The sequence below is a fragment of the Mus caroli genome, unplaced genomic scaffold, assembly GCF_978045245.1.
Source record: "Mus caroli unplaced genomic scaffold, Mus_caroli_1 scaffold_8, whole genome shotgun sequence".
Taxonomy (NCBI): Eukaryota; Metazoa; Chordata; class Mammalia; order Rodentia; family Muridae; genus Mus; species Mus caroli.
Genome location: NW_028227263.1, coordinates 25,125,539 through 25,140,365, shown reverse-complemented (window position 1 = coordinate 25,140,365; position 14,827 = coordinate 25,125,539). Strand labels below are relative to the sequence as shown.

The 14,827-nt window shown below is 44.5% G+C and overlaps 1 protein-coding gene across 2 annotated transcripts in view; it reads left to right on the top strand.

Annotated features, from left to right (window-relative positions):
- The window catches only part of Vwa3a (von Willebrand factor A domain containing 3A), a 73,536-nt gene that overhangs the window by 11,006 nt on the left and 47,703 nt on the right, over window positions 1–14,827 (top strand). For both annotated transcript variants that reach the window (XM_029479335.2, XM_085841352.1), the window contains 3 exons: window positions 8,057–8,180; window positions 13,921–14,045; window positions 14,151–14,228. In XM_029479335.2, coding sequence (XP_029335195.1) covers window positions 8,057–8,180; window positions 13,921–14,045; window positions 14,151–14,228 — 327 coding nt within the window. The remainder of the gene's footprint in view (window positions 1–8,056; window positions 8,181–13,920; window positions 14,046–14,150; window positions 14,229–14,827) is intronic.

The window sequence follows — 14,827 nt, the reverse complement described above, 5'->3', positions numbered from 1 at the left end:
ATTTCTGGGTCTTCAATTCTATTCCATTGGTCTATTTGTCTGTCACTATACCAGTACCATGCAGTTTTTATCACAATTGCTCTGTAGTAGAGCTTTAGGTCCAGCATGGTGATTCCACCAGAGGTTCTTTTATCCTTGAGAAGAATTTTTGCTATCCTAGGTTTTTTGTTATTCCAGATGAATTTGCAGATTGCACTTTCTAATTCATTGAAGAATTGATTTGGAATTTTGATGGGGATTGCATTGAATCTGTAGATTGCTTTTGGCAAGATAGCCATTTTTACAATGTTGATCCTGCCAATCCATGAGCATGGGAGATCTTTCCATCTTCTGAGATCTTCTATAATTTCTTTCTTCAGAGACTTGAAATTTTTATTATACAAATCTTTCACTTCCTTAGTTAGAGTCACGCCAAGATATTTAATATTATTTGTGACTATTGAGAAGGGTGTTGTTTCCCAAATTTCTTTCTCAGCCTGTTTATTCTTTGTGTAGAGAAAGGCCATTGATTTGTTTGAGTTAATTTTATATCCAGCTACTTCACCGAAGCTGTTTATCAGGCTTAGGAGTTCTCTGGTGGAATTTTTAGGGTCACTTATATATACTATCATATCATCTGCAAAAAGTGATATTTTGACTTCATCTTTTCCAATTTGTATCCCTTTGATCTCCTTTTGTTGTCGAATTGCTCTGGCTAGGACTTCAAGTACAATGTTGAATAGGTATGGAGAAAGTGGACAGCCTTGTCTAGTCCCTGATTTTAGAGGGATTGCTTCAAGCTTCTCACCATTTACTTTGATGTTGGCTACTGGTTTGCTGTAGATTGCTTTTATCATGTTTAGGTATGGGCCTTGAATTCCTGATCTTTCCAAGACTTTTATCATGAATGGGTGTTGGATCTTGTCAAATGCTTTTTCCGCATCTAACGAGGTGACCATGTGGTTTTTGTCTTTGAGTTTGTTTATATACTGGATTACGTTGATGGATTTCCGTATATTGAACCATCCCTGCATCCCTGGGATGAAACCTACTTGGTCAGGATGGATGATTGTTTTGATGTGTTCTTGGATTCGGTTAGCAAGAACTTTATTGAGGATTTTTGCATCAATATTCATAAGGGATATTGGTCTGAAGTTTTCTATCTTTGTTGGGTCTTTTTGTGGTTTAGGTATCAGAGTAATTGTGGCTTCATAGAATGAGTTGGGTAGAGTACCTTCTGTTTCTATTTTGTGGAATAGTTTGTGAAGAACTGGGATTAGATCTTCTTTGAAGGTCTGATAGAACTCTGCACTAAACCCATCTGGTCCTGGGCTTTTTTTAGTTGGGAGACTATTAATGACTGCTTCTATTTCTTTGGGGGATATAGGGCTGTTTAGATCATTAACCTGATCTTGATTCAACTTTGGTACCTGGTATCTGTCTAGGAACTTCTCCATTTCATCCAGGTTCTCCAGTTTTGTTGAGTATAGCCTTTGGTAGAAGGATCTGATGGTGTTTTGGATGTCTTCAGGATCTGTTGTTATGTCTCCTTTTTCATTTCTGATTTTGTTAATTAGGATGCTTTCCCTGTGCCCTCTAGTGAGTCTGGCTAAGGGTTTATCTATCTTGTTGATTTTCTCAAAGAACCAGCTCCTTGATTGGTTGATTCTTTGAATAGTTTTTCTTGTTTCCACTTGGTTGATTTCGCCCCTGAGTTTGATTATTTCCTGCTGTCTACTCCTCTTGGGTGAATTTGCTTCCTTTTGTTCTAGTGCTTTTAGGTGTGTTGTCAAGCTGCTAATGTGTGCTCTCTCTAGTTTCCTTTTGGAGGCACTCAGAGTTATGAGTTTTCCTCTTAGAAATGCTTTCATTGCGTCCCATAAGTTTGGGTATGTTGTGGCTTCATTTTCATTGAACTCTAAAAGGTCCTTAATTTCTTTCTTTATTCCTTCCTTGACCAAGGTATCATTGAGAAGAGTGTTGTTCAGTTTCCACGTGAAAGTTGGCTTTCTATTATTTATTTTGTTATTGAAGATCAGCCTTAGTCCATGGTGATCTGATAGGATGCATGGGACAATTTCAATATTTTTGTATCTGTTGAGGCCTGTTTTGTGACCAATTATGTGGTCAATTTTGGAGAAGGTACCATGAGGTGCTGAGAAGAAGGTATATCCTTTTGTTTTAGGATAGAATGTTCTGTAGATATCTGCCAGATCCATTTGATTCATAATTTCTCTTAGTTTCTCTGTGTCCCTGTTTAGTTTCTGTTTCCATGATCTGTCCATTGGTGAAAGTGGTGTGTTGAAGTCTCCCACTATTATTGTATGAGGTGCAATGTGTGCTTTGAGATTTACTAAAGTTTCTTTAATGAATGTGGCTGCCTTTGTATTTGGAGCATAGATATTCAGGATTGATAGTTCCTCTTGGAGGATTTTACCTTTGATGAGTATGAAGTGTCCCTCCCTGTCTTTTTTAATGACTTTGGGTTGGAAGTCAATCTTATCAGATATTAGAATGGCTACTCCAGCTTGTTTCTTCATGCCATTTGCTTGGAAAATTGTTTTCCAGCCTTTCATTCTGAGGTAGTGTCTATCCTTTTCTCTGAGATGAGTTTCCTGTAAGCAGCAAAATGTTGGGTCTTGTTTGTGTAGCCAGTTTGTTAGTCTATGTCTTTTTATCGGGGAGTTGAGTCCATTGATATTAAGAGATATTAAGGAAAAGTAATTGTTGTTTCCTGTTATTTTTGTTGTTAAAGTTGGCATTTTGTTCTTGTGGCTGTCTTCTTTTAGGTTTGTTGAGGGATTACCTTCTTGTTGTTTCTAGGGCGTGGTTCCTGTCCTTGTATTGGTTTTTTTCTGTTATTATCCTTTGAAGGGCTGGATTCGTGGAGAGATAATGTGTGAATTTGGTTTTGTCGTGGAATACTTTGGTTTCTCCATCTAAGTTAATTGAGAGTTTGGCTGGGTATAGTAGCCTGGGCTGGAATTTGTGTTCTTTTAGTGTCTGTATAACATCCGTCCAGGATCTTCTGGCTTTCATAGTCTCTGGTGAAAAATCTGGTGTAATTCTGATAGGCTTGCCTTTATATGTTACTTGGCCTTTTTCTCTTACTGCTTTTAGTATTCTATCTTTATTTAGAGCATTTGTTGTTCTGATTATTATGTGTCGGGAGGTATTTCTTTTCTGGTCCAGTCTATTTGGAGTTCTGTAGGCTTCTTGTATGTTCATGGGCATCTTTCTTTAGATTTGGGAAGTTTTCTTCTATAATTTTGTTGAAGATGTTTGCTGGTCCTTTGAGTTGAAAATCTTCATTCTCATCCACTCCTATTATCCGTAGGTTTGGTCTTCTCATTGTGTCCTGTATTTCTTGGATGTTTTGAGTTAGGATCTTTTTGCATTTTACATTTTCCTTGATTGTTGTGCCGATGTTCTCTATGGAATCTTCTGCACCTGAGATTCTCTCTTCCATCTCTTGTATTCTGTTGCTGATGCTCGTATCTATGATTCCAGATTTCTTTCCTAGGGTTTCTATCTCCAGTGTTGCCTCATTTTGGGTTTTCTTTATTGTGTCTACTTCCCTTTTTAGGTCTAGTATGGTTTTGTTCATTTCCATCATCTGTTTGGATGTGTTTTCCTGTTTTTCTGTAAGGACTTCTACCTGTTTGATTATGTTATCCTGTTTTTCTTTAAGGATTTGTAACTCTTTAGCAGTGTTCTGCAATTCTTTAAGGGATTTTTGTGCTTCCTCTTTAGTGTCTTCTGCCTGTTTAGCAGTGTTCTCCTGTATTTCTTTAAGTGTGTTATTAAAGTCCTTCTTGAAGTCCTCTACATCATCAGGAGATATGCTTTTAGATCCGTGTCTAGCTTTTCCGGTGTGTTGGGGTGCCCTGGACTGGGCGAAGTGGGGGTGCTGGGTTCTGATGATGGTGAGTGGTCTTGGTTTCTGTTAGTAAGATTATTACGTTTACCTTTCGCCATCTGGTAATCTCTGGGGTTAGTTGTTATCGTTGTCACTGTTTAAAGATTGGAGCAGAAGCTGTGTTCCACTCACCAGCAGTCTCTAAATCCTGTGGCGGGGGGTCGTGGGTAGCTGGCGGGTGTCAGGCAACCCTGCGCTTCAGCTACCCTGGTGCTGATCCGGCCGGATGAGGCCTGTGGCCCTATTCAGGCCGGTTTCTGCTTCCCTAACTAATGCAGTCTCAGGTCCCGCGCGCAATTGGATTGGAGCAGAAGCTGTGCTCCACTCACCAGAAGTCTTAAGATCCTGTGGCGGGTGTTGTGGGTAGCTGGCGAGTGTCAGCCGACCCTGCGCCCCAGCTGCCCCGGTGCTTTTCTGACCGGAAGAGGCTTGTGGCCCTATGTAGGCCGGATTTCTCTCTCCCCAACCAGAGCAGTCTCAGGTCCCGCGTGATTGGACTGGAGCAGAAGCTGTGTTCCACTCACCAGCAGTCCCAAAATCCTGCGGCGGGGGTCGTGGGTAGCTGGCGGGTGTCAGGCACCCCTGCGCTCCAGCTACCCCGGCGCTGATCCGGCCGGATGAGGCCTGTGGCCCTACTCAGGCCGGTTTCTGCTTCTCTAACTAATGCAGTCTCAGGTCCCGCGCGCAATTGGATTGGAGCAGAAGCTGTGCTCCACTCACCAGAAGTCTTAAGATCCTGTGGCGGGTGTTGTGGGTAGCTGGCGAGTGTCAGCAGACCCTGCGCCCCAGCTGCCCCGGTGCTTTTCTGACCGGAAGAGCGCTCTCCACAATCTTAACATGGCTTCCTTGTCATGCTTCAAGAAGGTTTGAGTTCAAAAGACACCCCTCTAGACTCCTCTCCTATTCAAATATAATCTTATTCTTGATGGCTTGCTGTTTGTAGCATTTGCTAGTTTGTAACTATTGATTTTTTTTAAAATATATTTTAATGGAAATAGAATTATATCACTTTCCCCTCCCCTTTTGTCCCTCTGGCCCCTCCCAGCTACCATCCCTCCAACCCTTCCCATGCCCCAATTAAATTGATACCCTCTTTTTCTTTTTATTATTATTGATATGTGTGCATGCACGCACGTGCACATGCACACATACAAATACATAACTACAACTGGCTATGTTTGTTTTTGTTGTGGTTTCAGGGCTAACTCATACATTGGCCAGCCAGTAAGGAGGCTCATTCCTGGGAGAGGCTAATTCTCGGTCTTCAGGGACTCATTAGTTGCCTATAGTTCTTTAGGAGTAGTTCCTCTGAGAATTCTCCCTCCTCCGAGTTAAATGTCCATTGCCCCGGCGATTGTTCTGCTCTTGTTTCTGCAGCCATTTTTAGGAGAGACTTTCACGGCAGACTTCCTGATATTTTAGCTCTTATAATCTTTCCACCACCTCTTCCACAATATTCAGGGAGCTGTGGTGGAGATGTAACCACTGGGGCTGGGAGCCCCATGGTTAGTTCTTCTCCCCACTGTATCCAGTTGTTGTTTTCTGTGGTGATCTCCACCTGCTGTAAAGGCAAGCTTCTTTGACAAGGATAGTAGCTACAGTTATCTGTGGGTATAAGGATAAGATTTAGAACATAGTAAGGAATTATACTGGTCTAGTAAAGGATATTGCTAGTATATATGGGAGTAGTATATTCTTTTTTAAGATCCACTACCTCACTAGCCCCGGCAAGCTAGCTAGGTTTCCAGTACCAGGCCTGATAATCCCTCTTGTTGAGCGGGCCATTAGTCCAATTAGACAGCTATTGGTTGTCACTGACACGTGAGTGCTATTTATTGTACTGTTATGGATATATTTCCATGCTGGTCATTGTCACAGTTCAAAGTGTAACTGAGTAGGAGTGTTTAATTGCTTCCCTCCCATGGCAGCTTGCGTAGTATTTTTGGAAACATGGAAGCTAGGTTGTTGGAAAGAGGCTTTCAGGTCAGATGAGGCTTGAATCATTTGAGTCCTGTGTCCTAAGTCTGTTGTGTCTTTAGTACTAAAGGCTCCCCCTCAACCCCTGAAAGGCAGCCAAGGGCCGTGTCAATGGTCTGTATCGTTTGTGGAGTAACTTGGACTACCGTAACCACCACTCAGTAGGAGGTTTCTCACACCTAGTACAGGGGTTTTGTTAGTCTATGGTTCTTGTAGTTCTTTGAGACTTTATCAAACAGTGTTAGGAGCCTGGTGTGGTGTGTCCCTCCTCCCCCTTCTTTACTGACCTCCCTCCCTGTAACTATTTTCTAATATTTGTGTGTGTGCATACACATGCATTATATATACAAATGCACGTGCATGTGGAGGTCAGAGGACAGCTTTTAGGAGTCTGTTATTTCCTCCAAAGTAGGTTCTGGAAATCAGTCTCAGGTTGTCAGACATGATGGCAAGTACCCTGACCCACTAGGCTATCCCATCAGCCCACTACTGATTTTTTTTAATATAACTTTCCTCATCAAGAATAGAAGGTCATGCTGGGCAGTGGTAGCATACGCCTTTAATCCCAGCACTCGGGAGGCAGAGGCCAGCCTGGTCTACAGAGAGAATTCCAGGACAGCCAGGGCTATACAGAGAAACCCTATCTCAAAAAACCAAAAGAAAAAGGGAAAAAAAAAGAATAGACTCTCTGGGGCTGGAGAGATGGCTCAAAGATCAGGAATGCTTATTGGTCTTGCAGAGAACCTGGGTTCAGCTTCCAGCACCCATGTGACAGCCTACAGTCATCCAGGATGCTAGTTCCAGGGATCCAGGCCTCAGTGGGCACCAGGCATGCATGCAATTCACTGCATATATGCAAGCAAAACACTCATACACACAAAATAAAAATAAATCTTTACTTTTAATGACTAGAATCCATCTCAGTGACTCCCAACTGGGTGTTGCTTGCAACCCTGACCAAGACCCTTGGGGTGGGGATAAGAAGGCACAGAGTAAACAATACAGACTTCCGGAGTCAAGCAAGTGGCAAAGGCAGACTCATTTATTGCAGGAACTAGGCAAACTTTTATAACCTTTCCCTGAACCTCATTGGCTTTCAAGTAGCCAGATCTGGTGGTGTCTCTTTCTCATTGGCTCACTCCATCACCTGATCCAGCATCAGCAGTCTCTGCCATGTTGGCCGATTCTAGGTTGGCTCAGAGAAGTGTCAGCAGTGCAGGCTGGCCTGGTGCATGTGCTAGCATTGTGGCTCGGCTAAGTTCCCCTTACAACTGGGGACAATTGTAACCACCAAGGGGCATGCCTAGGGCACTTGGGATTGTCAACTGACTGATAGAGGACAGAAATGCTGTTGAGCACCCTACAGAGCACATGGCAGCCCCACAACAGAACTGCTTACCCACATACCAGAAGGTACCAAGACTAGCTGGCCATGGCAGCTTTAATCCCAGCATTCAGGAAACAGAGGTAGATCTGTGATTTTTTTTTTTTTTTTGAGGCCAGCCTGCTCTATAGCACATTCTAGAATAGTCAGGGCTACATAGAGGCCCTGTCTTAGAAGAAAAGTGCCAAAGGAGTGCTTGCTGTTCTCGTTGGCTGCCTCACCCTTGTGGAGCACGGAGCCTTACAGCAGCAGGCGCCTGGTGACTGTCCAGTGCACTCAAGCTGAGCTGAACCAACCTGGAGAACTGCTGTCTGCTGTCTGTCCATCGCATTTATGTTCTTGCACCGGTCAGGAGAGGAAGGTTTAGGCGGTTTCATGATGACAACTCAAAGGAGCCATATCTTCCCACGGTCAGGGTGATTCATTTCTGGAAAATCCCTGCTAAATCTGGCTTCCCAAATGAAAATAGCAGTAAGAACTTGCTCACGAGAATTGAGGGTGGTGAGCCTTGAAGAGGGAGCTGATAAATGGTCGTTGCAACATCTTACACAGAGTGGGGCTTTTGAGATCTACCTAAACTGTAAGAGAAAAAAAAAAAAAAAAAAACATCTCACAAACCGCCATTTTATCAGAACTCTGTAGGAATCCTTTCTGTTTCCACACAGAACTAAAAAAAGGTTTCTGATTCCCATTAGGAGCCCAAAGGGGAGGGGGAGGAGAGGAGAGGGGAAAAGAGAGACACTCATGGTGGAGAGGCGACATGGGCTGGGCACTGAACAAATCACTTTGTTTTGTAGCATGGACAGAAACACTGACAGAGATCCGCAGAAGCAAGTGAACCAGAAGACTATGAATGACCTCGCCCAAACCTCACAGGATGGATTGCTGGTTACACATGTTAACCAGACCCAGGACTTACTGGTAACAACCACATCGCTTTAGTTCACCAGGGACGCTTACAAACCATAGCAGGGAACGGGGAATGTGCTGAACTCTTTCTTCTATAGGACCCAGCACTGGGAATAGGATCAAGCTCCCCTCTGTAGCCCCCTAGATTTAGAAATGAACGAGGAGTTTCTGTCTTGGTTATACAGTTAATCCTTCAGCCTCTGGGAGCATCATTACCCCTTTAGGATCATATGAGGCTCCTGGTTTCATTATCAAAGCCTGGAGTATAAAGATTTGATTCTAAAGCTCCCTTTCCTGAGATTTTTCTTATACAAGTCCCTAAAACCTATGTCCAGAAGTCGACTTTAGGAAGTGTTATGGGAACAGGAGGGCCAGGGCAGAAGGCTTAACTTTTAAAATAAAAGGAAAAAAAAAAAAAAAACCCACACTGTGGTTTCAGATTCACTCCATGTACAAATGACCCTCTACCTAAGATCATGGACAACTCTTGAATTCTCTCTACCATGGAAGCTATCATCCCTACAAGTTGTAAGTGGAAGGTAGCTGGCCACCACCCACCAGAGACCTACACCATAATATAAATTCCATATCAGTCAAAGGATATCCAGCCTTATAACACCATCAATGAAACAGCCAGAAAACCAATCATCTTTTCCTTCTCTCAAGTTTAGGCATTTATGGGAGAGCAGATTTAATTAGATTGAAACAAGGAAGCCAGGCATGGAGGCACAGACCTAGTAATCTCAGCATTCTGGAGGTAGAGGCAAGAGAATCAGGAGTTCAAGGCCAGCCTCAGCTCTCTGCTACTGTGAGGCCAGCCTGGGACACATAAGACCCTGTCTAAAAATAAAAAATAAAAAATAAAGAGGAAATACAGATAGAAGAAGGCATTCAGTGGGGTCATCTGCCAGTGGTGTCCAATGATGCCCAGTGACGCCCAGTGATGTCCAGTGACGTCCAGTGATGTCCAGTGACTCGGGTCTTTGTTCATCTGATTGCATCTCAGACCAGCCGGCTTCGCAGGTGTGGGAAGGGCCTGACCAAGCTTTATCAGTTATAGACAAGCCTCGTGCTTCTCCTCCCAGAGCAGTAAAAGGGTTCTGACTGCCCTGCGCCAAGCAGTCAGGGTTATCCATGTAAAGTGTCTGCTTTACAGACCCAGGGCCCCCACCCCAACGAAGAAGCTACTCACTGTTGGTCCCCACAAGCAGAAAGAAGATCAGTTTTCTCTAGGAGTATTTCAGGGGAGAGAAAAAAAGAGCATAAGGTCTGGGAGGAGTTGGAGAAAAACATGATAAAAATATATTGTATGGGCTGGACATATTGGTACATGCCTTTAATGCCAGCACTCAGGAGTAAGAGGCAGGTAGAGCTGTGTGAGTTCAAGGCCATCTTGGTCTACATAGTGAGTTCCAGGACAGCCAGGGCTACACAAAAAAGCCCTGTCTAGAAAAGTATATGTGTATATGTGTGTGTATATCTACAACACATATATAATTTCCATATAATATATATAATATTATACACATATAATATATATTTTATACTGTATGAAAACCTCTTAATAAAATTTATATATGTATGTATATTTGTATATATACACATATATACGTTATACATATATATGTATATATATGTGTGTGTGTGTGTGTGTATATATGCACATACATAACTTAAAAATTTTAAATGTCCACTTTTGCAGAAGATCAGGAGGGCCCTCAGTGTCAAAGGTGATGTGTGTAAAATGGACTCTCTCAGATATCTGCAGGGCAAAAGCCACAGGCTGAAACATGACACACCATTTCAAGTGCAAAATGGAAAAAGGGTGCGTGATCAGTGTCCTGCACACGGTATCCTGGAAGAGGGCAGCGCCACCTAGTGGCCATGGGATGCAGAGCCTTGTTTCCTGAAGCGGGTGGTTAAGACTGGTGTCTGGACAGCCAGGGCTACACAGAGAAACCCTCTTTCGAAAAACCAAAAAAAAAAAAAAAAAAAAAAAAAAAAAGACTGGTTCCTGGCAGCAAGCCTCTCAAAGGCAGGACAGGTAGTCACAGCATTAAGTCATTTAATGAGATAGTCTCTTGTGCTGAGAACTACGGTCCGTGCTCATTCAGAAAATCAGTGTAATGTTTGGTTACAAGCTTGACTTGATAGAGCTTTTTCGATGAGTCCCAGCTCCATCGCGGTCCATTAGCTGTGCGATCTTGGCCAAATCACGTAATCCTCAGCTTCCTCGGCAGTAAAGTGTCGGTCTCATGGGGTTACAGAACTACTATATGGAAAGTGCTCGGCATAGCCTAGGCACTGTGTTAGTGTTTGCAGTAATTAGGAGTGTGTGTTCACATATCCTGAGCGAGTGCTAATTTCTTCCTGAAACCAGACAGTTCACATATCCTGACACATAGTCTTCCTGAAACCTGGTCCTGGGCAAGGAATGTGAGGTGAGCAACACCAGTGCAGGAGCCCTAGCAGCCTTTGTTTTCATGGCCTTTGTTTTGTGACATCTCTCTTATAACCAAATTGAGGGAAAAACAAAAGCATTGTTGAGAACTGTAGGTGCTGCAGGTCATGTCCTAGCGTTGTCACCTGCCCCTCACACGGTTAAGGAGAGAGAAGTGCCTGCAAGAAAGCTGAGGCACAGACAGGCCCTGCGTGTGCACTCCTCCGGCCTTTCCATCCTGTGTCGTCTGTCCTCTGCAGAGTGGCTCATCCCACTGCAGTAGACAGCTTTGTGCCTTCAGTCAGCCTACTTGCCCACAACAGTGAAAACCCTGATATACCCAAGTCCAACGATGGGCCACCAAGGGTGTCAAGGGTAAGCTTGACAGGCCATTTCCATAGTCATCAGATGCTACAGTGTGTGTGTGTGTGTGTGTGTACAGTGTGTGTGTACAGTGTGTGTATGTGTGTGTGTACAGTGTGTGTGTGTGTGTACAGTGTGTGTGTGTGTATCTATCTGTATCTGTGTGTGGAGTGTATATATGTGTGTATCTATATCTGTGTGTAGAGTGTGTATGGTGTAGCTGTATCTGAGTATTGTATGTGGTATGTGTGTATGTCCATCTCTCTGTGGTGTGTGTGTATCTGTATCTGTGTATAGTGTGTGTGTGGTATGTGTGTGTATGTGATGTACCTATATCTGAGTGTGTGTGTACATGTGTGTGTATCTGTGTCTGTGTGTCTATGTGTCTCACAGTGGTCCTGAGCTGGATTCCAAACCCTCAGTAGACAACCACTTCTCAGCCTTTTTTTACCTGAGGTTAAGTGAAGTAAATGGTCCAACTCCATCTATATTCAAGGCCCTTCCATAGCACACAGTCAGCAGCAGGCATTACACAAGAGGCTCTTGCCTGACCCTGCTTTACACACTCGTGCAGCTTCTTTTTTTTTTTTTTTTTTGGTTTTTCGAGACAGGGTTTCTCTTTATAGCTCTGGCTGTCCTGGAGCTCACTTTGTAGACCAGGCTGGCCTCGAACTCAGAAATCCGCCTGCCTCTGCCTCCCGAGTGCTGGGATTAAAGGCGTGCGCCGCCACGCCCGGCTTCTCGTGCAGCTTCTATGTGTGCAGTCTGTACTTTTATAACACCACTTCTAACTTACTACTGTCTTCATTACAAAGCACCAGGACCAAGGTAACTTATAAAGAAAGTGGTTAATTGTGGGCTTGCTCACAGTTTTAGAGAGTTCGTTCATGACCCTCATTGTAGGTAGTATGACAGCGGGCAGGCAGGCATGGTGCTGGAGCAGTGGCTAAGAGCTTACATCCAGAGACAACAAGCACCACGTGACACAGAGAGAGTCAGCTAGGATATTGTGGACTTGTGAAACCTCAAAGTTCATCCTCAGTGACCCACCTCCTTCAACAAGGCCACACCTCCTAATCCTTCCCAAGCAGTTCCTTCACCAACTGAGGACCAAGTATTCAAATGTATGAGCCCAGGGGGCCAATCTCACTCGAGCCACTGCAACTCCATTCCAGCTCATGTTGCCCTTTCCCTCTTCACATATCCCGCCTCTCCACACCTCCCTGGCTCTACCTGGCATGGCCCCCTTGCTGTGGGCAGGGCTGGCTCCTTCTTAGCCCTCAGTGCCGGGCTCAGAGGCCTTCTCCGATTGCCTCTCAGCTAGGCAGCCTTCCCAAACCACCCTTGCCATTTCCCAGCCACTTTTCATCCTGCTTTCCTATTAAGAGTGTTCTTTTCTGACACTCTCCTGCATATTGATTTCACTTCCCTGTCCATCTATCCACACTAGAACACAAGCTGTGAGAGGACAAGAGTATTTTTACTTGCATCATAGCCGGAGCACCCAGGATGGGACCAGTTCAAAGCAATGACTCAGAAATACCCTAGAAGAGATCAACAAGGGAAGGCTGGCTCAGTCTGAAGTCAAGGCTATCCAAGGCTAGCTCTGGAAAGCATCACCAGTGCTGATTGCTCAGGGTGGAGTTTCTTCTGCTCCACGACCAGGTCTGCACACATAGCCTAAGCTGAGAGTACTGAGTGACACAGATGTCACTAAGCACAAGGTATCATCACATATTTGATGGCTCAGTCCTGTGGTAAATAAGGACTTATTCTCCTATATACCCACCCACCCACTGCTCTGGTTCTGGGCCCCAGGTGGAGCTAGAATGCCCTGGTCTCTGCTTGGCCAGTTAGTGTTTGTTGAGGTCTCTTGGAATGCTAAGGGGCAGAACGCACCTGAAAAGATCTAGAGCATACAGTTTTGGAAATTAGCAAGATCATCTCGCTGAGAACCAACCAGGAATTTATCCAGACCTTGTTCACCACAAGGGAGCAGCCCCCATGACTTGTGTTTGCGATAGACTCAACAACAGGCTGGAATATAGAGCAATTCATATGGAAGAAAGGGCCTCCCAATACCTCTGACGGTAAGCTCTCAGCAAGTGGAGAAAGACTCAACAGAAGAAGGCATCTCCTGTGATTGGTTTAGGAGACATACTTGATTTTCTCCAGATGGTCCTGAGTTGGAAGCAGAGGCAAAAACAAACAAACAAGAACCAAGAAAAAACATGAGAAACTAAAAGTCATTGACCAAATCCCAGCCAGGCTGGGCCAATTTTTGCACAAGTTGTGATTCTACTATTGTGTCGTTTGGTCATTGTATATCTGTCTAATCCCTCACAAAGTGAGCTGCCCTTGAATATGTGAGCCACATTTGGGGCCTGACATAAGGGTGGTGTCACCAGGGCAACCAACCTCATATTCATGTTCAGCACTCTCGGCAAGGGGATTCGCTTTGTTATGGCTGTTGTGATGTTGGTATTGGTATGGGTGGGGTGTTTGTTTATTTGTTTGGTTGATTGGTTGGTTGGTTTGAATTGGGTTTGGATTGTTTTTTCAAGACAGGGTTTCTCTGTGTAGCTTTGGTCATCTTGGAACTTGCTCTGTAGAATAGGCTGGCCTTGAACTTATGTAGATCAGCCTGTCTCTGCCTCCTGAGTGCTGGGGCTAAAGGCATGTGCTACCATAACTAGCTGGTGTTGGTATTTTGAGACAGGGCCTTTGCTCTGTAACTGAGGCTGGCTTTGATCAACCTCCCAAGTGCCTGGGATACCAAGTGGTGAGTACCACTGTGCCCAGTTAGCAAGGAGAACTTTTAGAGTACCTTGGGATTGGGTCTCTCAGAGTTCACAACCCTTGGATATCTGGTGACAGGAACCAAGAGCATCCTCCTCCTTGTCCCGCCTTCCTGCTGTTTCCTGTCTGACTCTGGTTTCTGCCTTGTAGCAGCTGCAGGGACGTGAGACCCAGACGTCGGCTCTGGAAGACTCTGAAGACTGGCTTGCAATGCACAGTTTAAAGTTCGAGAAGCTCACCTTGGCTGACTTGATAAGCCAGGGCACAGTTGAGCTGTAAGTCTAAAGTGCTTCCACCCTTCCTCCCAAGCTCCCCAAGGCTGTGGTGGTACATCCAGCCCTGAGCCTGAAAAACCCCCAAATCAAGCTTTACTCTTTCAGGGAGGATCATAACAATGCTGTGCCCAAAGTGCATTTCACCACCCAGGCCATCCACCACTTCAAGTCAAGGCTTTCTGAGTAAGTTTCCCAGAACCCCCAGGACTCCAGAGTTTGAGGCCTTCATCTCATTTCATAGCCTGCACATGACTGGTACCAACCTCTCATCTACCTCTAGTCTGCCCTTTTCTCAAATGAAAACGTTGGACTAGACTGGCATCTCTCAGCCTTTGAAACCCTTGGTGCTCTCCAATGAATGTCTCCAATTTTCCAGCTTCGTTAGCTGGTTAATGACTGAGAGCTTTGTCAGGCTGCTGTGGCTCTCACCCTTGCAGACATGTGTAAGGCATGTGCCCAACTCCCAAACCAATTGTTTTTGTCTTATATGTATGAGTGTCTTGCCTGTATGTTAGTGCACATAGTATGTACCTTGTATCCACAAAGTCCAGAAGAGGATGTTGGATCCTCTGGAACTGGAGTTACAGATGATTGTGAGCTCCCTTGTAGGTGCTGGGAATTGAACCTGGATCCTGTGCACACACTTGGAAAACACACACACACACACACACACACACACACTCACAAACACATTCCGATTATCAGCAGACAGGATGGTCTTTAAGAGTCTATCCCAGCTCTAGTAATGTCTGAGCTATAATTACTGTTGCCTAAGGTTTCCC